Raw genomic sequence first — 24,935 nt, 5'->3', positions numbered from 1 at the left:
CAGCAGTGGGATGAACAAGGGCTGAGCACGGCTGAGACCCATCACTGCTGCCAACTGCTGCCAACTGCCGCCAGGTGTGGCCAAACCGAACTCAGACGTCCTGCAATGTTCTCGCTGACACTCGCGCCTCGGGGGTTTGCCTGGCCAGATGGGGAAACTGAGGTCCAGAGTGGTTAGGGATGGTCCCCAGGCAGAGGAAGAGCCTCCCTCCCTGTCGCCATATCCGCCTCCTGCTATCAGCAGCCCCTGGGTGTGGCAGGGCTCCACCACTGGGCTATTCCTTCAACAAGCACTGCCCGAATACCTGCCACGGGCAGGTGCCAGGTACGGAGCTACAGCGGAGAAGAACCCCAGTCTGGACTCCCAGGCGTACCCCACTCCGGCTGCTTGGCAGCTCTGTGTGGTCTGAGACCAGGTTGGAGGGAGGGAGATGCTGACATGAGGGCAGACTCTCACCTAGTGCACTGCGTTTTGGGGTAGGCTGCTGTCTGCATCGCCGACTGCTTCCAGAACAAACTCCCACAAGCCTAGCGCCACATTCACAGTCTTCCATGCCGGGGGTCAGGGGCCCAGCGCAGGGCTTACTTGGGTTAGAAATCAAGGTAGCAATGCACCGTGCATCCTTCTAGAAGCTTCTTCCAGCTTCCACAGGCTCCTCAGCTTCCTTGGCTCGTGGCTCCTTGCCTGGTGTTCCAAGACTGCCGAGAAGGCCAGTCCCATCCTAACATCTGCCCACAGTGGTCCCCTCGTCTGCCTCCCTCTTCTAAGGCCACAGATATCAGCCTTACTTCCACCTGCAACCTCCGTGCCCTGCTGCCATGGCAGTCACAGGTGCTGCCGGTTAGGATGTGGAAGACAACAAAGGGTCTTAAGCAGGGGGTACCCTGGAGTGTGGCTCAGGACCTCATGAGAATGCAGGCTCGGATTTGCTGGGTTTGCAGGAGGGAATGAAGTGTCTTCAGCTCTACCAGAATCACAGGTGGTACTGGCGCTGCCGGCCCGTGGACCACGTTTGAGTAGCTAGGAGCTGGGGGACTACTGTGACTACAGCACTGGGGGGTGGGCTGCAGGACAGAGAGAGTGGAGACCTGGAGACAGATCTTGTGTGCTGCTATCGAATTGTAACATTGTAACTGAGTTTCTCTTTGCCGGGCTATTGTGAGAATGAAGTCAGTTGACTGTAAGCACAGACGTTCAGGCTCACACACACATATGGCATAAAATGTATGTGCATATAAAATATACATATACATATATAAGACATCCTCAAAGAGTTCACGGAAAATGTCTGTTAGGGAAAAACGAAGTTTTTTTTTTCTCTAAAATAAATTTATCTTTTAATCCCACTTCCAGGCACTTTCTGAACTACCTTCATATTTTTTTTTAAGATTTATTTATTTATTTGAAAGGTAGAGTTACAGAGAGGTCTTCCAACTGCTGGTTCACTCCCTAGATGGCCACTATGGCCAGAGCTGGGCCAATCCAAAGCCAGGAGCCAGGAGCGTCTTCCAGGTCTCCCACATGGGTGCAGGGACCCAAGGACTTGGGCCATCTTCCATTGCTTTCCCGGGTCATAGCAGAACACTGGATCGGAAGTGGAGCAGCCGGAACTCGAACTGGTGCCCATATGGGATGCCGGCACGGCAGGCAGCGGCTTTACCCGCTACGCCACAGCGCCGGCCCCGGTACCCTCTTATTCTGCACACACATGCATCTATATAATACAGCCGTGACTGACACAGTGAAAGTACTCTACCACTATTAGCAGGAATCCTAGTCTTGCTGTCTGGCTGAGACCATGGGCAGCTCTCTGAGCCCCAGAGCACTGGGCTAGGTGCTCTCACTCACTCCAGGCCTGCCCCTGCTGCCAGCTTCCATTGTCACCCTGAACTGGTCACTTTCCCGACCTGGGACAAGGACAGGGACAGCCATCCCTATGATGGCACGAATAGAGGTGCAGAAGCAGCTGATGAGCCAATTTCAGAGGGAGGGAGTTCCATGTGTGACGTTGTTGAAATTGCACAAATGCAGGTGAATTTGGTATCAGTGGGATCTCTGCCTCTCCATCCCCTGTGGATGGAATGGTCACAGTCTTCTAGCATTGAAAAAGCAAACCTTCATTTTTCCTTCCAGAAAAGTACTCTAGGGGCCGTGTTGTGGCTTAGCTGGTAAAGTGGCCCCCTGCAACATGGGCATCCCATATGGGCATGGGTTCAAGTCTTGGCTGTTCCACTTCCAATCCAGCTACCCACTAATGCACCTGGGAAAGCAACAGAAGATGGCCCAAATGCTTGGGCCCCTAACACCCACATGGGAGACCTGGATGAAGCTCCTGGCTCCTGGGTTCAGCCAGACCCAGCCTTGGCCATTGTGGTCACTTAGGGAATAAAACAGCAGATAGAAGATCTCTCTCTTCCTCTCTCTCTTCCTCTCTCAATCCCTCTCGAACTCTGACTTTCAAAGAAATAAATAAATCTTTAAAAAAATGTTAAAGCACTCTGTATCTATATCGATATATTTCTATGTATGCTATAGCCCCAGCTAGCGCCCTATTCGGCGCCTTGGTTGTCCATGGCAGTGGATGGCGGCAGGGTGGTCTTCCAGTGGGGCTGGAGGCACACACAGCCTCTACACGGTCAAGGGTTCACGCACTGGGTTTTCACTAAGATCTCCACAGGCCCAGGCTTTGAATGACTCATTCATTAACGTACTCAAGTGCTCATTGTGTCCATTTGGTGCCGCGTCGGATGCTGGGGAAACGTGGATAAATAAGCCAGCATTCCCACCCTCGGGGAACCCGCAGAGATGTGGGAGCAGAGAGGCAAGGAGGGCCCGAATGAGGCCACTGGTGACAAGCCTCATGCTTGTCTCAGGGATTCTGCCAGTTGGGATTACTGTCCCTGTTTACAGATGAGGCTGAGAGCAGTGACAGGCCCAAGTCACTCCAGGGCAAGTGGCAGAGCTGAGATTTGAACCCAGGACCTTGGGTCCCACGGTTCATGGACATCAGCTGCACCTCCCCAGGCTCTCCCCCGGCTGCCACCTGTGTCTCACGACCACGGATAAGGGCTGCTCCTCTCTGGACCTCAGACTCACCCCCTTGGAAAGGGTGTGCTGTCCTCGCCTTAGAAGTCAACCGGGAACTTTGAGAACCCAGCGGAGGCTGGACCTCACCCCTGATGGATGAAGGTCAGGCCCAGGGTTCCCATGGAATCCTCAAGTAGGCTCTAAGGGGCCCCCAGGGGAGAGGGCCCCAAGGCCAGTGACCTGAGCTGTCACACACGAATCCCCTTCTCTTCTAGCCGACCCCACGGCACACGCAAAGTGGGTGAACAAAGCAGGGTGGAAGGGGATCCTCAGCCCCACCTGACCAAGGCATTGTCCCTTTAGCTGCCACACTTCTGGCTTCTGGTGAGAGAAGGAGCAGCAGTGGGCAAGGCAGGGTGGACCGTGCCTTCTCCTTTACTCTTGCCGGGAGTGCCAATGACCATGGGCTTTCTGGAGAAAGCAGTGAAAACCTGGAAAATGGGCGTGCACCAGACTGACTCAACACCTGCTTCTGTCACTTGTGCCAGGAATAATGGAAGAAGTGGTCAAGAACTACAAGAATTCCCCACCACAATAACATACAGCAGAGTGAGCCGCTGGAGCGGCCTGCAGGCCTAGAAGGAGACTAGTTCAATTCCACTTTCAGAGTGGACACAACAGGGGCGACTTCAGGAGGAGGCTGGCCACAGGCACCTTGTGTGGGGGGGGTTAGCTCTTGAGCTGGGCCCCATCTGATTCCCTCAGTGACGGGAGAGGTGATTCCCTATTCCTACAGAGGCCCAGGGCCAGTTTGCTTGCCCCTGCAAGCCAGACTCTAGCCCACCCCAGCCTCAGTCCCAGCCCCAGGAAAGAGCTCTCTACTACCTGAAGTCAGTGACTCTGGTCACTTGAGGGAGATACCATGGCCCTCAGGTCTTCTGCCCTGTCCAGTCCTTTAAGTCACTCGTGGCACGCAGCAAGTGTGAGTTGGATTGAGCTGTTAGGTTGGGTCGGGTTGGGTGGGTGGGGGTGTGTTGCACTGCAAGGTGTTGAGGTGAGGTGAGTTGAGGAGTTGAGGTGAGGTGAGTTGAGTTGAGTGAGAGCTGATGGAGATGAGGAGTTGGTACACCCCTCAGGTGACCTGGGCCCTGTCTCCCTCATTAGATGTTGCCCAGAAAGAGGTCTGGGTCTTCTCCCAGGTTCTGCACTAAGCTTGGACTTTCGCTCTCTGCAGGTGAGGGAAGAGGGTAAGGTGATCCGTCAGCAAACCAGCTCCTCCCAGCACCTCTGCCAGCAGCCCGGCCCTCCCGGGCTCTGCTGATTGCAAGCTCAGACCCCACAGTCTGGCGCTCTGACTTAGAAGCTTTATAGGTTATCTTTTCTCTTCACTGGACATGAATGTCTTAAACTGAGTCTTATTGTAAAATTGCTTTCTTTTTTACAATCCTCACCCACGCTACACTCCTGGCATCCAATCCTCTCATGAGGAGACTATGTGATAAACCAGAGGCAGGAGCAACTCCCTTACCTGACTTTAAAACATGTATCATAGCAGCAACCATCAAAACTATGTGGATTTACATACACACACACACACACACACGCACGCACAGAGACCCCGCCAACACACACAAGCCAAAGAAAGCGACCAGTACAGAGATTCCAGAAATAAATTTGTATCATTAAAAGAAAAAAAATAGAGAGCATATACCATAGAACAATGATGCGGCAATATCTTACATTGTAATTAGCACTTTGGGGAATCCTAGGTACCACTTTGGAAAAGGTCGTACCATAATCTAAGGTCCCTTTTAGCGGATCAAGCTGTAGATATTAAAAGACTGGAAAATAAGTCTTTTATGTGTTTAGCTAGAAAAAATAAATGCCCAATTTCTGACAAAACAGATGCGACACTATCCAGAATAAGATGAGCCTACATATGCTAGAAAATAAATTCTTTATACAATAAATGTAAATTTAAAAAAGGAGACAAGTAACATTAGTGTAAAATTTAACCTAACTAGTTACCAAGTTAATAAAACTAAAAGTCCCGGAATGTTCTCTGATTACTCAGCCTTGGTTGCCCCATGGTTGTCACAGCCATAGAACAATCCAGATGTTTAAGTCGGGTCATCAAGCCACAGACTAGACCAGTCCATTCATTCTTCCTTTGATCCATTGGAAATGTTTGCTGAGTGCCCGCTTTGTGCCAGGCCCTGGGCCAGCGTCTGAGATTCCAAGTTAGCAAGCCCAGTCCCCGCCCCAGGGAATTTCCCTCGAAATAAGGGAGACGGACTAGGAGTGGTGGTCTCTGTGCACTCTGGGCAGTGCTGGGACAGTGAGACACCCAGCACACTCCAGAGGGCAGGGGACATCCCCAGGGTGGAAGCTTAGGTATGGGTAAGGAGTCCCAGGTAGACCAGGAAAGGCGTTAGCCACGGGTAAGGAATCTCAGGTAGACTGGGGAAAGGCATTTTTTAAACAGGACAGACCTATGTCAAGACACAGATCTGGGTGACACTGTCTCCTTGCCAGGCGTTTGTGTGAGCCCAAGTCCAGGGGGCTCAGCATTAGTGGAGGAGAGTCAGGGCCATCAGAGGCAGGAAGCATGACTCTGTCCTTGGTACAATGAGAACCCAGAGAAGGCAGTTTAAACCAGGGAGTGGCATCGTTAAATTTCCATCTAAAGAAAGCTCTGCCTAAGCACAGAAGAACCATACAACTAGTTCTCTTGTCTGCTAGGTGAGTCTGTTTGGAGGAATATAGCCAAAGGAAACAATCCAAAACAAAAACAAGCAGAGGCCAATTGTCTGAGATGTTCCCAGCAGCACTGTTTATAATCATAGCAAAATGGCCAAAGTCCAAGTGGCCAGCTGTGGACAATTGTCCTTTGGGAGGTGAAAGCAGAGGCCAATAGCACAAAATCCCAGGTATGACTCTGTCACCCGCTCTACCCTCACTCGGGAGAGCACACCGGACAGCCAGGATGCAAGGGTGGCATTGTTAGAGGAAAATCCTGCGCTGCTCTGATTTGAATGTTTTAAGTTAAATCAGTTTCTCCAAAGAACATATTCCAATAACCAAAAAGCACTCGGAAATGACTGCTGATGGTCAACATCAGTAGTCATTCAGAAATGCAAATTAAAACTACAATCAATAAGAAGCCAATTCATACCCACTAAAATGGCTATAATCGAACAACAGGTATTGGGACTAACAGGGACAATTCAGACCCCTCCTACACTGCTGGTGGGAAAAAGGATGCAAGTACTGTGGAAATTAGTTTGAGGGTCCCTCTAAACTTAAACATAGAATTATCACATGGCCCAAAAATTCCCTTCCTGGGTGCACATCCAAAAGACTTGAAAACATATTCAAACCAGATACTTGTGCAGAAGTATTTGTTGTAGCTTTAGACACAACAGCCAAATGGTAGAATAATAACCATCAATGGATGAATGGATAACGTTCATATAATCTATACATACAATGGAATACTACTCGGACATGAAAAGGAATGAAATACTGATACATGCAACAAGATGAATGAGCTTTGAAAGCTTTATACTAAGTGAAAGAGACCAGACTCAAAAGGTGATATATTATATTGGCTCTGTTTATATGAAATATCCAGAACAGGCAAGTCCATAGGCAGAGAGCAGTTTCCTGCTTGCCAGGAGCTGGGCTGAGGGGCAATGTGTGTGGAGTTTTCTTTTGAGATGATGAAAATGGTCTTGAAGTTGATAGAAGTGGTGATCGCATAAATATACTGAATGCCAATGAACTTTAAAATGATTAATTTTATGCTACATGAATTTCAGCTCAATAAAAAGAAAAATGGTCCATAAACATGTGAAAAGGTGATTGACCTAGTTAATAATCAGAAAAATGAAAATTGTGGCTACAGTAAGGTTCTAAAATGCACCCCTTAGAAATGCTAAAATCAGGGGAGGGTAATGTTGCAAGCCGGTGAAGCCGCTGCCTGGGATGCCCGCGTCCCATACCCAGTGCCAGTTCCAGTCTTGGCTACTCCACATTTGGTTCAGCTTCTTGCTATTGTACTGGGAAAACAGCTGAGGATTAGCCCACGTATGTGGGTCCCTGCACCCAGCTGGGAGATCAGGATGGAGTTCCAAGCTCCTGGCTTCAGCCTGGCTCAGCCCCGGCTGTTGCAGCCATTTGAAGAGTGAACCAGAGGGAAGATCTCTCTCTCTTCTCTCTCTCTTTCTCTCTCTCAATATATATGATTCTGCTTTTCAAATAAATAAATACATAATTTCAAAATGCGAGACTTAAACCCAGGAATAGGACAAGTGCTGGTGAGAATGGCCATGTATGTCACAACCACCACAGTGGAAGACACGCTGGCATTGTCGACTTGGTGGGTGTGACCCCACGCTCCAATCCTGGGCACAGAAACAACAGAAATTGGTGCGCATGTGCCCTAAGAGACATGGACAAGGTAATGGCCCAAATGTTGCTGGAAAAAGAATGGATAAATAATATATGGCATGTTAACACCATGGAATACTAGACAGCAATGAAAAAGAACTAACTATAGCCACACACAACAGCGTAAATAAATCTTCAACATTCAAGACTCAGTAAAGGAACCAGACACCAAAGAATATGTCCTGCATGCAGAAACGTTCAAAATCAAGTAACACGCCTTGGGCATCTGAAGTTCCAACCTCAGGCAGCAAGGTTATTTTTAAAAAGCAAGAAAATGAGCACACACATCAGGCGATGGCTCCCTCTGGCAGGAGGGCTGGGAACCACAGCAAGGGGCACGGGCAAGTTTACAGGGGGCGCATCTGAGTTTTGGCCGGGGTTACATGAAAGTTTGCTCTGTGCGAATCACCGGGCTGTGCTATTACGGTGCACTTTTCTGAATGGATGCTGTTTTCACAATACAACCGGATAAAGAAAAACAAATAACTTACACACATCTGCACTTTATTAACAGGAATAAATTACTTGTGACACACCATACTTGCCCCAACAATAACCCCCTGGCCTTCTAAAACAGCCAATGTCCCGATGACACTGTCCTCTACCAAGACAAGGAAGCGGTGACGCAAGGGGCCGTGGGAGTGCCACTCACAGACTGGGGTCTCTTCCAGGAGGAGGGTGGCTGTGCACAGGACGTGCTGGCTGCTGGAAGAGCAGAGCTCAGAGCAAAAGTGAGGAACAACTGGAGGTGACCCCGTCCTTCTACCTCTGAATGGTGAGCGCCTGGGGCAGAGGCGGGCCCAGATCCTAGGGGGGTCTGGCGAGCATGGGGGCAGACAGAGAGCTGGCACTCAGCATGTAGTTGTTGAATCAAACCATGTGGAATAATCAAAGCTGAAACTAGGTAAGTACCCCTGTGTTTTGTTTCCTGAAGTTTTAGGCAACATTAGAAGACCAGCTGTTTCACAGCTGGGCAAGCCGAGCCTTGGAAAGGGCGAAGTGACCCATCGCAGTTCACAAAGGAAGTCAGTAATGGAGCCCATCTAGCATTTTTATTTGTGTGTTTTTACGAAGTTTTTTTTGGGGGGTGGGGTGGGGTGGGGTATCAGAAAGCAGAAAGGCCGGTGCCGCGGCCCACTAGGCTAATCCTCCGCCTTGCGGTGCCGGCACACCGGGTTCTAGTCCCGGTTGGGGTGCCGGATTCTGTCCCGGTTGCCCCTCTTCCAGGCCAGCTCTCTGCTGTGGCCAGGGAGTGCAGTGGAGGATGGCCCAAGTACTTGGGCCCTGCACCCCATGGGAGACCAGGAGAAGTACCTGGCTCCTGCCATCGGATCAGCGCAGTGCGCCGGCTGCAGCGCACCAGCCATGGCAGCCATTGGAAGGTGAACCAACGGCTAAAAGGAAGACCTTTCTCTCTGTCTCTCCCTCTCACTGTCCACTCTGCCTGTCAAAAAATTAAAAAAAAAAAAAAGAAAGAAAGAAAGAAAGAAAGAAAGCAGAAAAGATCCACTTTCCAGCCGTTCCATGATCTGTGAGTTACCTGGTACCTGTGTACCAAAAGCCCTGTCCTGGGCCCACAGTGGCGCTGGGGGCTGGGAGGGACAGTGGGGTGCAGACCTAGAGACACAGGTGGGCCTGGTCCTTCCAGGTGGAACTCACGGTCCATTTCCCAGTGCGCCGTGCGGCTGTCGGCTCCTGTGGGGCAAGCTGTGCACCGCTCAGTGCCAGGCTGCCTAGGAGCTCCACAGGGAAGCCCTCCACATGTGCAGCCGGATACCCTGGGAAAATGCATTCTTTTGCTCTTACAGCTTTATTGAGGTACAGTGTACAGCCCGTGAAATTTACCCCTTTAGCTGCACAGTTGGAAAAGTTTCAGCAAATTTATATAGTTACACAACTACCACCACAATTAGGTTCTGGAACATTCTTCACACCGTTTTGCAGTCAATCCTCACTTCCATCCTCAGCCCAGGCAACTACTCATCTATTGCCTGTCTCTGTAGTTTTGCCTTTATAGGAATTTTGTATCAGTAAACTCTTAAAATATATAGATTTTTATATTTAGCTTCTTGCACCCAGCTGAATGATTTTAAAATTTGTCCATGCCATAGTATGTATCTGAACTTGATTCCTTTTCAGTGCTGAGTAATATTTCATTGAATGGATATGCCATACTTTATCTATTCCCCAGTTACTGGACCAGTTTGTTCCCACCCTTGGCTATTAAGGATAACGCTGCTATGATCATTTGCATATAAGTTTTTGGGTGGATATAGGCTTTCCTTCCACTTGAGTATCTACCCAGGAGTGGAATTAATGGGTTGTAGGGAAATGGCTAACCTGTTGGGAAAATGAATTCAAAGCTCATAACGTCCTATTGACAAACACTTTCAGAAGCCACTATGCTTGCATGCATAGCATGGTGGTTAAGAGTAAAAATTCAGGGGCTGGCATTGTGGCCAAGGAGGTTAAGTCATTGCCTGCAATGCTGGCATCCCATATGAGTGCTAGTTCAAGTCCCAGCTGCTCCACTTCCAAACCAGCTTCCTGATAATGTGCCTGGGAAGGCAGAAGATGTGCCCCCGTACTTGAGTTCCTGACACCCATGTGAGAGAACTAGATGGAGCTTTTGGCTCCTGGCTTTGACCTGGCCCAGCATGGCCCATCCCCCACTGTCATAGCCATTTTGGGGGTAAGCCAGTGGATAGATGATATCTCTCTCTCTCTGTCTCTCTCTCTGTCTCTCTCTCTCTTCCTCTGCCTTTCAAATAAGTAAAATAAATTAAAAAAAAAAAAAGAGGAGCCAGTGCTATGACCTGGGTGGAGTTCCAGGCTCCTGGCTTCAGCATGACCCAGCCCCAACTGTTGAAGCCATCTGGGGAGTGAACCGGCAGATGGAAGATCTCTCTCTCTCTCTCTCTCTCTCTCTCTCCCTGTCTCTGTGTTACTCTTCATGTCAAATAAATAAAAAGTAAAACTTTTTTAAAAGCTCACGGAAGTGGGGCCGGTGCTGTCTCATAGTGAGTAAAGCCACCACCTACAGTGCCATTATCCCATATGGGTGCCCATTCAAGTCCCAGTTGTTCCACTTCTGATCTAGCTCTCTGCTATGGCCTAGGAAAGATGGCCCAAGTCCTTGGGCCCCTGTACCCATGTGGGACACCCGGAAGAAGCTCCTGGCTCCTGGCTCTGGATCAACCCAGTTCCGGCCATTGTGGCCATTTGGGGAGTGAACCAGCGGATGGAAGACCCCCCCCACCCCGACTCTGCTTCTCTGTAACTCTGACTTTAAAATAAATAAATAAATCTTTAAAAAACTTTTTTTGAAAAAAAAAAGAGTAAAAATTTCTGGATTTAGACCCTCTGCATCCAAACTATATGTTTACCACTGAAGGTTGCATGCCCTTGGACAAACGACCTTGTGCCTCAGTTTCTTCTTCGGTAAAAGGGGATAATAAATGGACTTGTGAGGACTGAGTTAATTCACATGAGACACTTAGAACACTGCTGGCTCATGTCAGGGCTATAAAGTCTCAGCGATATTTTTTATAGCCAGTTGAGCAATGGCCCCATGGGAGAAACAGCCCCAGTCTTGCAATCCACAGATGGGGGAGGCCTGTCATGGCCCGAGCCTGTTACAAGCCACACACTCTCCCTGTGTCCTCTGTAGGGTGCAGCCAGACTTACCAGGTGGTGGCTCTCATGACTTGGTGAAGGCTAAGTGCTTTATAGACTGCACAATGCCACACAGACACAGGGGACGCATGTTACGACAGTGACAGTGACACCGGGATGGCGGGGTTTACTGACCACTGGAGGGCCTCTAAAACCTTCTCCAGCTATGAAGTGCCTCCGACTGAAGACCAGGATGGTGAAGGGCAAGGATTCTGGAGGTAGCCTGGCTGGCTCAAACCCTACCCCGTCATGTGGGAGGCTGGCGATGTGCACCTCGGCTTCCCCAGCTGACGTAGTAACATGTGATGGTGAGGGTTGCATGAATGAAATCTAAACATGTGCACACATCAGCCTGAACCTAAGGAGTATTTCCTAAGTGTCAGGCATATTAAACTGCATCCTATATCCGGCTTGCCAAAGCACAGCTCACGTTTCTAGTAATTCCCCTCAGATTCCCAAAGGGGCATGACTACAAGTGGCCTTCCCCAGACCCTGCTCCACTCCGAGGGTTTCCAGGCCCTCCCTTTCTGTGTTATGGATGGGAACAGGACTTCCTCCGTGTGGGAAACAATGGTTCTGAGCTGGCGGTGAGGGCCACTGGTGCAGGAGGAGGAAGGAGAAGGCCACACCAGAGGGTCTTGCCCCAGGGGTCTCTTCCTTTGGGGGGGACGGGCAGGTTGCAACAAAGGTCACAGAAGACCATGCAACTCCACGCTACCCCTCGCTGGCGAGTTGGCAGTGCTCTCGATCACATGCAAAATTGCAATGTCCCGACATGGGCCATGGTGCTGGGAAGCCAGAACTCCGCTCCAGTTGCCCGTTGATCTGCAAGAAGCACCAGGCTGGACACTCTGGCAGGAAAAGCCACCATCACGTCTGGGTCTTGCTCCCCAGGAGACAACAGCCCGGGGTGCTCAGGGCTGCTTCAAGTACACAAAGAGTTCATCAAGGCCACTGGCTCCATCCCCAGTTTCTTTCAGGAGACTAAGGGTTGTTTCCCATTTCCTTACTGCATTGAGACTGTGAACTAATCCCCTAAATCCAAATGTGGTCAGAAGCCACTGTTGGAAGAGCACAGTTTTGCAAAGCTGCATGGGGAAGGGCCTGGCTTTTGGATGGGCCACTCCCTACGCGCCTCAAACTCAGTGTTGCAACAACGCCTGCATTGCTTTCCATCACGTACACATTGCATAGGCCAAGCGGTCATTTCGATCCTGATTTTGTGCCTGGCATGTGCCAGGTACATTCCCTTCACAGCATCCCCAGCAGGAAAGTCGGTCAAGTTATCCTCCTTACTCAGAGAAGGAAACCGAGGCACAGGAGGTGAACTCCAGTGGCCAAGATCCCTCAGCCAAACCCATTTCACACCCCTTACCAAAACCCATTTCAACGCAAATCCCACTCTAGCCATGGGACCCCCTCCGAGCCTTGGTGGGAAAACAGTCCCCGCACACAGAAGGGATCACATCCCCTGGCCCCCGGCCCCCAGTTCTTTCCATCATCCGTGGCTCCTCTACCCACCACTCCCTAGGGTGGGGCTCCCTAGGTAACTGGGCGCTAAGTTAAGCAAAAGAGCGACTCGGGTCCGTTATTTCTGGCGCGGCAGAGGTGCCAGGTGACCCAGCTGCGGTCGTGCTGCAGTCGCACCTGTGCACGGAGAGGGCACCTGACCGCTCCTTCCCGGGAGCCAACCCTGTGCGCACGACCTGAGCGCGGGCGCGGTGCGCGCCAGGCTAACGGTCGCCGCCGGCGCGGGCGCGGTGCTGCCTAGGTCCCTGTTCGCCCAGGGCTGGAGGAGCCGCTCCCAGCTCGGACACCTCCGGCTCTCACACAGGGCTCCACCGCCCCGGCTGCCCAGGGGCTCCGATTCGCGGCTGGAAGCCCCGCACTGCCAGGAGGAAGCGGCGGGCAGGACCGCCAGCGCGCACGGAGAGCCGAGGACTCCCTTTTATGTCCAGGAATGAAGCGCGCACCGCAGCCGCGCCCGCCGCCCAGAACCGACTTCCCCAGGGCGCAGAGGCAGCCGGTGCCACCCTCAGGCCGGGTCGCTTACCTGTCGCCGCGCGGGTCTGAGTGACAGCGGAGAGGAGCGCGGAGAGCGGCAACAGCCACAGCAGGCGCCAGCCCTGCCCGTTCTTTCTGCAAGAAGTAGCCGAGGGAGAGAAAGTGAGGCGGGCAGGAGGCTAGGAGGGGCCCGGGGCTCGGGGAAGCGGGTCCTACCTTGGCGCCATCTCGCGGGTCTGCGGGGTCCCGGAGCTCCCCGGAGGCCGAGGGGCGCTGAGCGCTGGCCGCCGCGCTCGCCCTTCCTGCAGCGAACAAAGGCGGCGCTCGGCGGCTGCGGCGGGCAGGATCCCGGTTCCTGGCCCGCGCCCGGAGTCGCCCGCGCCCTGAGTCACCCGCGCTCTGAAACCCGACTCCGCCGCGCCCTGCGCTCGCCCGCGCGCTGCGCCCCACCTCGGGCAGCCAGAGCGCTCTCTCACCCCGGGGAGTCCCGCCGCGACGGCCGCTTCCCCACGCCCCTTTCTCCCCTGCCACACACGCGCGCTCTCCCGCGCGCTCTCCACTCCGGGTGGCAACCAAAGCCCCGCGTCCGAGCTGCTCCGGGCACGCGGGACGCGGCTGCTTCCCGCCGTCCAGTCCGTGCCGGTCGGGGCCGCCCCGCGGACCAACCGCTTCCCTCGCCACAGCGCAGAGAGCCTGGGCTCACTGTGATTTCCTTATATGACAGACGAGGAGACTGAGGCTCAGAGAGGAGGAGCGAGTGTCACCCGCTGGATTGAGCTCCCGCGTGCTGCGCCCCACCCAGCGCGCGGGGCTCGCGGACCTACTCGAACGCGCAGGAGTGGGCGCACCCAGGCGGGGCATGAAGTCCTGGTTCTCCAGGCGGCCCTCTCTTTAGCTAGCCCGTCCCCGTCCCCGTAAGGTAAACTCCTGGAGGACAAGGGTGTCTCTCTGCTTTGTTCTCAGCTCAAGTAGGAGACCCCGATGACCCTGGGATGAAGGAAGAAGCATGGGTTTGTAGGAGACCTCACCGCCCGGGCCCTGGGACAGGCTGTAGGGGAGAGGAGTCTGGCTGGCTTCAGTGGGGACAGGGGTGCAGCCTAGCCCTCTGTACAGAGCTTAGCACAAAGCTGGGGAAACCCTCGAAGGGGGGTGTTTTGTTTCTAAGATTGCTACCAAGGAGGGTAGGCCTTGCGGTGCCATGGGTTAAGCTGCTGCCTGGGACGTGGCGTCCCCCTACCAGAGGGCCTGGGTGCATGTTCAGCCTCTGCTGCTGATCCAGCTAATGCACACCCTGGGAAGATGGCCCAAGGACTTGGGTCCCTGCCACCCATGTGGGAGATCCACATGGAGTTCCTGGCTCCCAGCTTTGGCCTGGCCCAAGCCTGACTGTTGCAGGCATTTGAGGAGTGAACCAGTGGATGGAAAATCTCTCTGTCTCTCTCTTCCCACCTCTCCCAGCCTCTTCAAATAAAAAAAGTTTTTAAAAATGTTATTGTGTAGGACTTTTGGGGTGAGAGGTGGCACCGCCAAAGACAGCTTTGACCTGGACCTTTATGAAGCCAGGCTAAGCCAGGAACCTCTCCTCCTGGTGCCCCAATTGCATGGTTTCATTCGGTACCATGGCACATTCTCTAGTGGACACGTCACTCCACCTGCCAAGTGAAAAGGTCGCTTGAGGTGGCCATGGCGATGACCATGGCAGTTAACATACACTGGACGTGGGTTTTGTCTCAGGCCCTGTGCTAAATGCTTTGCCTGTGTTATCTCGTGTAATCCCCACCATCGCCCTGGAAAGGTGGTACTGTAATGACCACCCCCCCCCCCTTTTCATGGATGAAGAAGCTGTGGCTAAAAACGTGCCCAGGCTAGTGGGTAGGGTGCCAGCACACATGTTCCTCACCATTTAGCCACATTGCCAATTTGTGAACAAAAGGATGAGACCTGAGGCCTGCTCCCTACCCCTGTGAGCTAAAATGCACTGGACACAGTACTCAGGCATGAGAGAGTTAATGCCAGCCCAGGTCATGAGGGCTCGGAGGAGGGCCCGCTGCCCTGGGGAGCTGCAGCCTTGACCCCAGTCTGGTTCTGGTCCTGGCTGCACAGTGAGTTGGGCAAGTCCTGCTGTATGTCAGATTTTTTTTTTTATTTCTCCACCTGTGTAATGATTGTGATCTGGATGGTGGCTGTGAGTCTCTCAGTGAGCTACCTCGTAGCCCCACATTGCGCTGGCCACTGCCAAGAGCTGTACAGGCATGAAGGACAGAGCCTACAATGCATGTAAAAGTTTTTCAGAAAGGGAGTAACCAGCAAGCCCTGGAGAAGTCAAGAGAGACTTCCTGGAGTAAGTGACGCGAAACCAGGCTGGGGGGCGGCCAGGGGCTTGGGGACTATTCAGAAGGAGAGGAAGGCTGTGTTCACAGGGGTACTTTTGCAAGCAGTACCCACGTAAGAACCGCCCCACTCCGGGCTGGAGAGGGCCCCCCGCAGCCGGGGAGGTGCTGAGGCAGAGACCTGCCATGGCAGGCCAGTGGGCAGGATGCCCAGGGCCCTGCAGACCGCGTGAGGTCAGGGGTGCTCCCTGAGCAGACTGGCACCCCAGAAACCTGATCCAGCCACCTCTCTGCATCTCCATTTTGTTCATGGGGAAACAGGCGCAGCTCAGCATGCAACTTAGAACTCATCTCCCCAGTGAGTGACAGATTGGCAGGCCAGGAAAGTTATCCGAGGAGGGCAGAACCGTCTGCAGTGTTGTGGCATCCATGTGGAATCTGAGGAGCCTTCTAAGGTAGTGAGCTCCCCGTCCCTGGGGACCGGACACTTGGCACACAGGAGTCTGCAGGGTGCGCAGGAATTGCAAGCTTGGTCTGCCTGGACTGGATCCTGGCTCTGTTGTTTGTGAGTTCTGAGAAACAGGGGTGAATCCGCCAGATGAGGTGGAGAAAACGTCTTTCTTCCGAGGTTAAGGGGAAGAGTCAAGGTGTTGCTGAGCTAGAAAGCGTTTACTAGGGTGCCTGGCACAGGATGAAGCTTCTAGGAAAGTGGAGGTGGCCATGCCCATGATACTCTCACCATCGGGGCTGACGCCTGGGGAGGAGGGCACCTGCCCAGAAAGAGGCAGGACCCCAGACAAGGCTCTTAAGGGATGGAGGCACGAGCAGACAAAGCCGCTCCAGAGCTAGGGTGGCCCCACGTGAGGCCATCCCATAAGGCAAAGCGTATCCTAACAGATTGGCCACTGTGCCTCTTCCTCAATCTCTTCACGTTCTCCAAGAACCCGTCCCGCTTGCCGCCATGCTCTGGTGGGATTACCCTTATTACGAACTGCTAACCACAGGGAATTCGCTGTCTTAGTTCTTGCTTTCCCTGTTGCTTGCAAAATACCACATCAACTGGGAATACAATTGCCTTCCCCAGAGCTATATTTCTATACTTCTTTGAAAAAGCCACAGCTACCATGACTGCATAAGAGTTCCATGGCTCTGTTTGGACCAGAGATGGTAAACTGGTGGCACTGGACTCTATTTGGATGAAAGACATGTTTTGTTTGGCCTGCACGGTGTCAACCTCCTAATTAAATTAGTTAGCAATGTTCAATAAATAGGAAGTTGCACATTAAAATCTGGATTTCTTGCTTCTCTCTGAATGTTTGAAAAACTTGACCACAAAAGGCCTACATTCCCTATGCCAACAATGGATTGGCATTGGATAGGAGCTACTGCCTTCAGTTAAGACAATATTCTCCAGTTTGCCACAGTCCCCACTATCCCGTTTTGTCCTCACACCAAGGCTAAAAATCAACTGTTGTTTATCACCACACTTTTTACCTTTGCTTATAAGAAAAAGTGGCGTAGAGCACTCGGGTTCCTGCTGGAAATAAGTCAACCAAAGATAGAAGAGGGTGTTTAAGGAAAAATGGGAAAAACATATTTTTTAAGATTTATTTTATTTATTTGAAAGAGTGAGGTACAGAGAGAGAGGTCTTCCATCCGCTGGTTCACTCCCCAGATGGCTGCAGTGGCCGGAGCTGTGCCGATCCGAAGCCAGGAGCCAGGAGCTTCTTCCGGGTCTCCCATGCAGGTGCAGGGGCCCAGGACTTGGGCCGTCTCCACTGCTTTCCCATGCCATAGCAGAGAGCTGGATCAGAAGCGGAGCAGTCGGGACTAGAACTGGCGCCCATATGGGATGCCGGTGCCCCAGGCCAGGGCTTTAACCCGCTGTGCCACAGCACCTCCCTGGAAAAACATATTTTTACATGTTTAATATGCAAATAAAATGTGTCCACATTGACAGAAACAAAAATTCAGGTACCTTAATGAAACGAACCTGGCCCAACTCATTACGTGTGTTCCCCAAAGGGCGAAGGCGAAACTGCATTTTAGTTGGGGGGCCTGCTCCCGGTCTTGTTTGTCAGTCTAAGACACTGATGCGGAAGGTAGCAGGCTCCTTTCCTTCTCCTACAGGGAAATCCTGTGTGCACAGTTCATGTGTTGCTGCTTCTGTGTAAGGATCTGACAGCTCCCAGTTCTCTGGGATCTAAAGATGCAAGGCCCACGGTCCCTTTCTCCTGACACATGCCTGGAAACAGATGTACACTCCCGTTACTGGTTTTGTACCTGCGCCACCTGGCAAGCCAGCCTGTGCTCATAGGCGCGAGGGCTTTCCTCTTGGAGTCTGGCCTGGAGGTGGAATTATAAACACAGACTGATGGAGGGCAGGGAGGGTCTTGGCCTGGGAGCCGCATGGTCCCAGCTGTGGGTGTAGGAGGGATGGGGCGGGAAGCCAAAGAAGGCATTTCACCTCCTGCCAGACAGTGTTTTGAGGGCTTAAGCGATTTCCTTCCATTCAATGTGCAGTTGTCGAAATAGCCAAGAGGAAGCTTCATGTCAGGCCCACGTTGGTCTAAATTGTTTACCTCGGTCAGTACATTCTGCAAGACTGGATGTGTGGAGACTGGCTCTTCCACCACTCAGTCTCCAAGCGCATTCTCCAAACTGTCTCAAGCAACTGCAAAGAGCACAGAAATTTGTGAGAAGCACCCCAACCTCTGGTTTGGGAAGAACTTAGCAAGGCTGGGGCCAGCACTGTGGCACAGAAGGTTAAGCCTCCACCTGCCGTGCCAGCATCCCATATGGGCACTGGTTCAAGTCCCAGCTGCTCTGCTTCTGATCCAGCTCCCTGATATTGGCTTAGGAAAGCAGTGGAAGGTGGCCCAAGTGCTTGCCAAACACTTGCCAAGAAGAAGCTCCTGACTCCTGGCTTCAGCCTGGCCCAGCTCTGGCTATTGCAGCCATTTGGAGAGTGAACCAGTGGATAGAAGATCTCTCTCCTCCCCCCACCCACCCCGCCTTTCAAATAAATAAATGACTCAATAGAAACAGCGAGCTGTGGTGTCCGTTATTCTGAACCGAGCTTCCTCCCCACCTGAGCATCATGTGGTACACCGGAGGGTCCCAAAAGTTCGCATCGTCGTCATCTGATTCAATGCACAGAAAAAGCAGAATACACGTAAAGAGCTGGCGAGAAAAGAACGTCCTAGAATCACCGAAGAGGATGGCTCCCTTTTGGATAAGCCGTGGCAGCTTAAACCCACCACTGCCTCCCGAGGAGGACCGTGAGCACCTTGAAGAGTGGGGACCACAGGCTGCGAAGCGTGTACTAGACAGTGACAGATTTGACAACTGGACAACCTGGGAGGAAAGGAGGGAGAGTGGATCAGACAGCCGCTAGGTGCCTGTCAGTGCCCCGAGCATGTGCCCCCGCCACTGTCACTATGTGCACGGTGGCCACCTCCCAACTGCCAGCCTCCCTTTACCCGAGCACTTGCTGTGGGTGCTGGAGCCTGTTCTGCCCACGAGCGTGGCAGCCCCCGGAGCCACAGAATTAATGATGCACCCTGCCCTGAGATGCTCTCCACCAATGGCCAGCCACCCGGGATCCACTGCAGCAGCCAGCCACCCGGGATCCACGGCAGGGTTAACCTCCGGGGAGTGGCACACTCACACTTTCTGGGACGCCTCATTTCTGCACTGCCCCTCCAGTGTTCCTCAGGGACTGGCCAAATGAACCACTGGCCACGAAATCCTGGCCTCAGAGTCTGCTTCTAGGGCTTCCAGATCAGGACAGCCACCCCAGAGCGTGTCAGTGGCACCCATCTCCGGGGTGTTTGGTGCCTGCCCTCCTCGTGGTGGTCGACTCTCCCCGGACTCTCACCCGCTTCAAGCAGGTGCCAGTCACAGCCCCACGCCTCATACCCGCGTTGACTCCTCTCCCTTTCCTCTCTGAGCTTGCTGGCTAAGGCATAACACCCTCAAGGTTTGCTCAGCACCCACAGGCCAGCCTAACCGCCTAGGGGGAAGTTCTGAGCTGATGGAAGCCAGCAAATGCACTTTTCCCCTTCCCCTTCTAAATGCATTGTCCCAGAAAGATAAGGTACAAGGGAGCTCAGAAGGTGGCTCACAATACTGAGCAACCAGTGCATCCAAGGCCTCCCATGGGTCTTCCTCCTTCCCTGCTTCACTCTCCTTTCCCTGACTCCCGCTGCCTGGGATTGCGCTCCCTGATACGGCAGATGCTGAGGTCGGGGAAACCCAGCAGAAGATGGGTAGTGGAGTCTGTCTCCCACCCTCCAACACATCTGTGCGTCGTAACAGGGACTTGCAGCAGTTGTCACCTCCTCCTTGGCTCCCATTCGCGTGATGTCTCCATTCTAGAGGACTAGTGTTAGAGTCTCTGACATGTGTGCCTGACCAAGTCCCTCCTGACACCATTATAACAGATGACCGGTTGTCCATGTAGCACCTGGTGGACGTGGACGAGTGTCCTCACCATGCGAAGCTGGCTTTCACACTGCCTTTGATTGAATTTGCCCAGTCATGCCGCATCCCATGTGCCAAGGGTTACCACCATATCTGGTGTGGCAGCTACCAGTGATGTCACCATCTGGTCAAGTTCATAGCCATCCACTAGTATCGGCCACAATCCATACAAGTGAATTAATGGAAATATAATGGGACTTAGCACACGTGGACCATTTAAGTCTTGGTAGTGGCTCTAATCTATGCAGTGCTTCCTGGGAGGTGTTGCCTCTGAGCTACTACTTTGAAGTGGGGGAAGGGAGGTACCTTCAAGGACTTCCACTTGACTTTTCCTTCCAGACTCTACAAGTCGAGTTGCTAATGTAAGAGTTCTGCCAGAAGCTAATTGTGTCAATCCCTATTATATATTTAAGGTCAAGCCTAAATAAAATCTAGAAAGCACAAATAAATAATGTGAATAGGTTATCTGAGTCTCCTAGTTCTTTCATTGCTTTGTACCAACACTTTAATTTCATGAGTGGTTTCCTATGACCAATAAACAGAGAAGTAAAGAACTCGGGCTGCTTCCCAGGTGAGTCAGTGCGATACATTGGTGCTAGTTGAAAATGGGCTCTTGGGGCTGCTACTGAAGCTTAGCAGGTTAAGCCACCACCTGCAACACCAGCATCCCATTTGGGCATCAGTTCTAGTCTCCTGATGCTCCACTTCTGATCCAGTTCCCTGCTAACGTGCCTGGGAAAGCAGCAGAAGATAACCCAAGTACTTGGGTCCCTGCACACACATGGGAGACCCCAATGAAGCTCCTGTTCATGGCTTAAGCCTGGCCCAGCCAGAACCAGTGGATGGAAGATATCTCTGTGTGTGTCCTTCTCTCTCTGTAATTCTGCCTTTCAAATAAAACAAATGAATCCTTTACAAAAAGGAAACTGGACTCTTGCTGCATTATGACCACTCAGGAGTGGCCCTAAAGGACAAGAGTGAAGAGAATTCCTCCAAGAGGTAGAACTATGAGTGGTGCACTTGGTCACCTCTTTGAAGGAGGGAGAAGTGGCATATTTACATGCATATAGGCTGGTTCCGTGGCTCACTAGGCTAATCCTCCACCTGCGGCGCCGGCATTCCGGGTTCTAGGCCCGGTCGGGGTGCCGGATTCTGTCCCAGTTGCTCCTCTTCCAATGCAGCTCTCTGCTGTGGCCTGGAAAGGCAGTAGAAGATGGCCCACGTCCTTGAGCCTCTGCACCCATTTGGGAGACCAGGTGGCTCCTGGCTCCTGGCTTCAGATCGGCGCAGCTTCGGCTGTTGCGGCCATTGGAGAGTGAACCAACGGAAGGAAGACCTTTCTTTCTGTCTCTCTCTCACTAACTCTGCCTGTCAAAATAAATAAATAAAAATTTTAAAAATACATGCATGTAGATATCTGAGCAGGGGACACCGGTCTTAAATGATGGCCAAAGGCATGAAAAACAAGATTAAATGACTGAGGACAAGGAGCTCTAGGAAGAGTCATGTGGGCTGACCCAGAGAAGTGAACACAAAATGTGGTGGTCTTTGAATCTGCCAGTGCTGTCTAGGGACTGTCCACCACAGAGGAGACATCAAGAACCATGTAGACTGGATGGTTCATGCTGTGGACGCCAGCCAGTCTCGCTCCTTGGCTGCCCTAGGGCTGACACTGTGCGGCCTTACACAGTGACAATGATGGCAGGGTTTGCCATTAAGCAAGGGCCCAGCAGCATGGACCCCATTCCTCGACAGGAGATCTAGCGGTTGGCTTTGCTGCACACCCAGCCTGCTAGCTACACAGACTGACAGTGAGGCCCCGGTGCGGCGCCATCCTTGTAAAGACCAGCCAACCCCTTGGCAGCAAGTTGATTCTCCAGACCCTTTTCTGAGCCAGACTTCCTCACCAGGATCAATACCTAACTGGGAGAGGCTTTGCCTTTGCTAACCACGCGCCTCTGCCAGCCACACCATCCACAGACTTGCAGATGCTTGATTCATCCCTGTGGTGTCCACACAACATTGCCCCGGATGAAGAGACCCATTTTATGGACAAAGAGTCCACCCAAAGTCCACCCAAAACGTGGACTGAGCACAGAGGAAGTCAAGCAAGGGTGGCGGAGGAGGAGATGGGACTAGCTCCAGCTGGGGCACTGGGCTTGCTTCACGCTCTTGCCCAAACTCTTTTCAGAGATTTCAGTTGGCTGTGATCTTGAAAGGGAACTCTGTGACTGATTGAACTTGACCTTCTCTTCTTAGAAAATAAATGAGAGCATTGTGTTGTCACAATAGGAAGGCCTTCTATGACCCTATGGGAGGGCAAACCTAGGCAGTGCAGGGGCTAGACTGTAGGGGACATCTCGGATGCACCACTTCACCCCTCTCAATGTCACCTGCCATGAGGTGATGTTTGTTCAACCCTCACCATTGCTGCCAAGGTCAACTCAGTACAAACTCCAGTCAACCACGGGTGAAACCTGACAGCGCCTTTATTTACTCCCATTTTCCACCTCTCCCACCTGCTTTGGGACTTCCCCACTGATCCCGAGGCATGAGGCACTGTGTTCCTTATATATCCACATGTAAGCCACCTGGAAATGCAAAGGAAATAACAGGTGGTGAACGTTTGAATGATGGGAGGTGGAATCTAGTGACTAAAGATTTCTCCCTTCCTCTCCCAGATGCTCAACCCTCAGAAGCAGCTTCTCAGAAGAAAATCCCAACAGACCGAGAACCCCCTTGTATTGACTAACTCCTGCTTCCCCTTCCTCCCTCCTGGTCTCCTCTCCCCTTCCCTCGTCCCAGGGACTGGGCTCCTACTCAAGGGGCACAGAAGCCTCTGCCTCAGGTTCTAGCTTTTGGGAAAAGCTAGGTTAAGGCAGCAAAACGAAAGCTGATAAGCACCACCCAGAAGCTCTGTGAGATGAAGCTGTCAGGGATACATCCCTAGCGTGAAGCGGCCCCCAAAGCTTTGAGGAGCCCCAAGTCGCACGCCCAGTTTGAAGTTGTTCACATCCCAGAAACTCTCTTTCCCCCAGCAGTAACTACAGAAACTGCACTCAGGCAGCTCCTTGAGTTCATGAAGTTCACAGGAGCTTCATGAAAACAGTTGTGTGGCTCTCGACTGAGAGATGAGCAAAGGCTGCGCACGTGGGACGCGGTGGTGAGCAGGAGAAACGAGAGCACCGGCAGGGAGCGTAAGAATGCCAGCCTTCTGAGCACCTGCTGCGGTTTGGACGATGGCTTGGGGCTCCGCAAGTCACAGAACGGGGGAGGCAGAGGTCCTTTCCAAGGGACAGCGAGGACTCCCCCAACTGCTGACATATGAGCAGCACAGAGTACCCACAATTAGACCATGGCTTGAAGTTAGACTGTCCCCTAGGCAGGGTGCTTACTAGGCCTCTCTGTGCCTCAACTTTGATGAGTTGAAAAATAGCCATGATAATACAAAGTTGTTAAATGCATAAAATGAAATGATTCAGGCACACTGCACTTCCCTAAGTATTTTATGTTATCAAAATAACTGAATGCTCTTGTCGGTCTCATACAAATAAAAGACCCAGACTTGCCATCACAGGATACCAGACCTAGAAGAGTATTGGAGATCTTCACACCCGGGCTCTATGCGTGCCCAAGTGTCCCGACTCCTGCCCACTGTTCTTTTCTCTGCCTTTTGGGTCTCTTACCCAGTTCCTCCATATGACCAGAGTCAAGGTCATCACAAACCAGGAGAATTGAAAATGAAGATTTCATGCTTGTACAGGTTGAGCATTCCTAATCCAAAAATCTAAAATCCTGGCGAGGCGCATGGCCTAGGAAAGATGACAGCTGAGACACCCACTTCCTGTGTCCCATGTTGGAGTGGAGTGCAGCCACTCATAACTCAGACTCCTGCCATGCGGACCCAGGGAGGCAACAAATGATGCTCAACTGATTGGGTTTCTGCCACCAATGTGGGAAATTTGGCCCCCATTCCCAGCCTGGGACCTTTGTGGGAATTTGGGAGTGAGCCAGTCTATGAGGTCGGTCTCTCTCTCTCTCTCTCTCAATATCTCCCTCTCACACTGATTAATCAGTTTTTAAAATTTATTTTATTTATTTGAAAGAATTACATAGAAAGGTAGAGACAGAGAGAGAACAAGGTCTTCCATCAGCTGGTTCACTCCCCAGATGTCTGCAATGGCCAGAGCTGAGCTGAAGCCAGGAGCCAGGAGCTTATTCCACATCTCCTCCCGTGCAGGTGCAAGGGCCTAAGCACTTGGGCCATCCTCTTGTTTTCCCAAGCACATTAGCAGGGAGCTGGATTGGAAGTGGAACAGCCAGGACTCTAACCAGTGTCCATGTGGGATGCCAGCACTGCAGGCCAGGGCTTTAACCTGCTGCACCACAGTACCAGCCCCTAATCAATTTTTTTAATTAAAATTCTAAGGATCAGGGCTGTGATGTAGCAGGTAAAGCAGCCTCCTGCAGCATTGGCATCCCATTTGGGCACCAGTCCAAGTCCTGGCTGCTCCACTTCCTATCCAGCTCCCTGCTAATAAGCCAGGAAAAGCAGCAGAGAATTTCCCAAGTCCTTGGGCCCCTGCACCCCTGTGGGAGACCCGGATGAAACTCCAGGCTCCTGGTTTCGGCCTGGCATAACCCTGGCCATTGTGGCCATTTGGGGAGTGAACCAGCAGATGAAAGCGCTCTCTCTCTCTCTCTCTCTCACTCTCGCTCTGCCTCTCACTCTCTGTAATTCTGATTTGTAGAGAAATGTCTTTAAAGAAAAAATTAAAATTTTTAAAAAGTGAAATTCAAAATGCTCCAAAATATTAAATTTTTTGAGCAGCTACACTGTCACAAGTGGAAAATCTTATATTGTGGGCTTTGTTTCATGTATAAAATTGTGAAAATCATAGCATACAATTACCCTTGGCCGGCGCCGCGGCTCATTAGGCTAATCCTCTGCCTGCGGCACTG

General features: G+C 52.0%; 1 protein-coding gene and 1 long non-coding RNA gene across 2 annotated transcripts in view; both read right to left on the bottom strand.

The window, feature by feature from the left end:
• COL15A1 (collagen type XV alpha 1 chain) overlaps positions 1 to 14,432 on the bottom strand; it is a 110,667-nt gene extending 96,235 nt beyond the window's left edge. Inside the window, exons 1-3 of the mRNA XM_089301025.1 lie at positions 14,396 to 14,432; positions 13,375 to 13,460; positions 13,208 to 13,293 (exon numbers count right to left, since the gene is read on the bottom strand). Coding sequence (XP_089157151.1) covers positions 13,208 to 13,293; positions 13,375 to 13,460; positions 14,396 to 14,413 — 190 coding nt within the window. The 5' untranslated portion in view covers positions 14,414 to 14,432. The remainder of the gene's footprint in view (positions 1 to 13,207; positions 13,294 to 13,374; positions 13,461 to 14,395) is intronic.
• Positions 14,433 to 17,084: 2,652 nt separating this feature from the next.
• LOC127484851 (uncharacterized) lies at positions 17,085 to 17,820 on the bottom strand. Its single transcript, XR_011381200.2, has 2 exons — positions 17,482 to 17,820; positions 17,085 to 17,390 (listed from the first exon to the last, which is right to left on the bottom strand). It is a non-coding gene; the product is annotated as an uncharacterized LOC127484851 (long non-coding RNA).
• Positions 17,821 to 24,935: the final 7,115 nt, after the last annotated feature.

Source organism: Oryctolagus cuniculus, chromosome 1 (assembly GCF_051225735.1).
Source record: "Oryctolagus cuniculus isolate XC-2025 breed Fujian yellow rabbit chromosome 1, ASM5122573v1, whole genome shotgun sequence".
NCBI lineage: Eukaryota > Metazoa > Chordata > Mammalia > Lagomorpha > Leporidae > Oryctolagus > Oryctolagus cuniculus.
The sequence above is the reverse complement of the archived record's forward strand: the minus strand, read 5'-3'. Positions and strand labels throughout refer to the sequence as shown.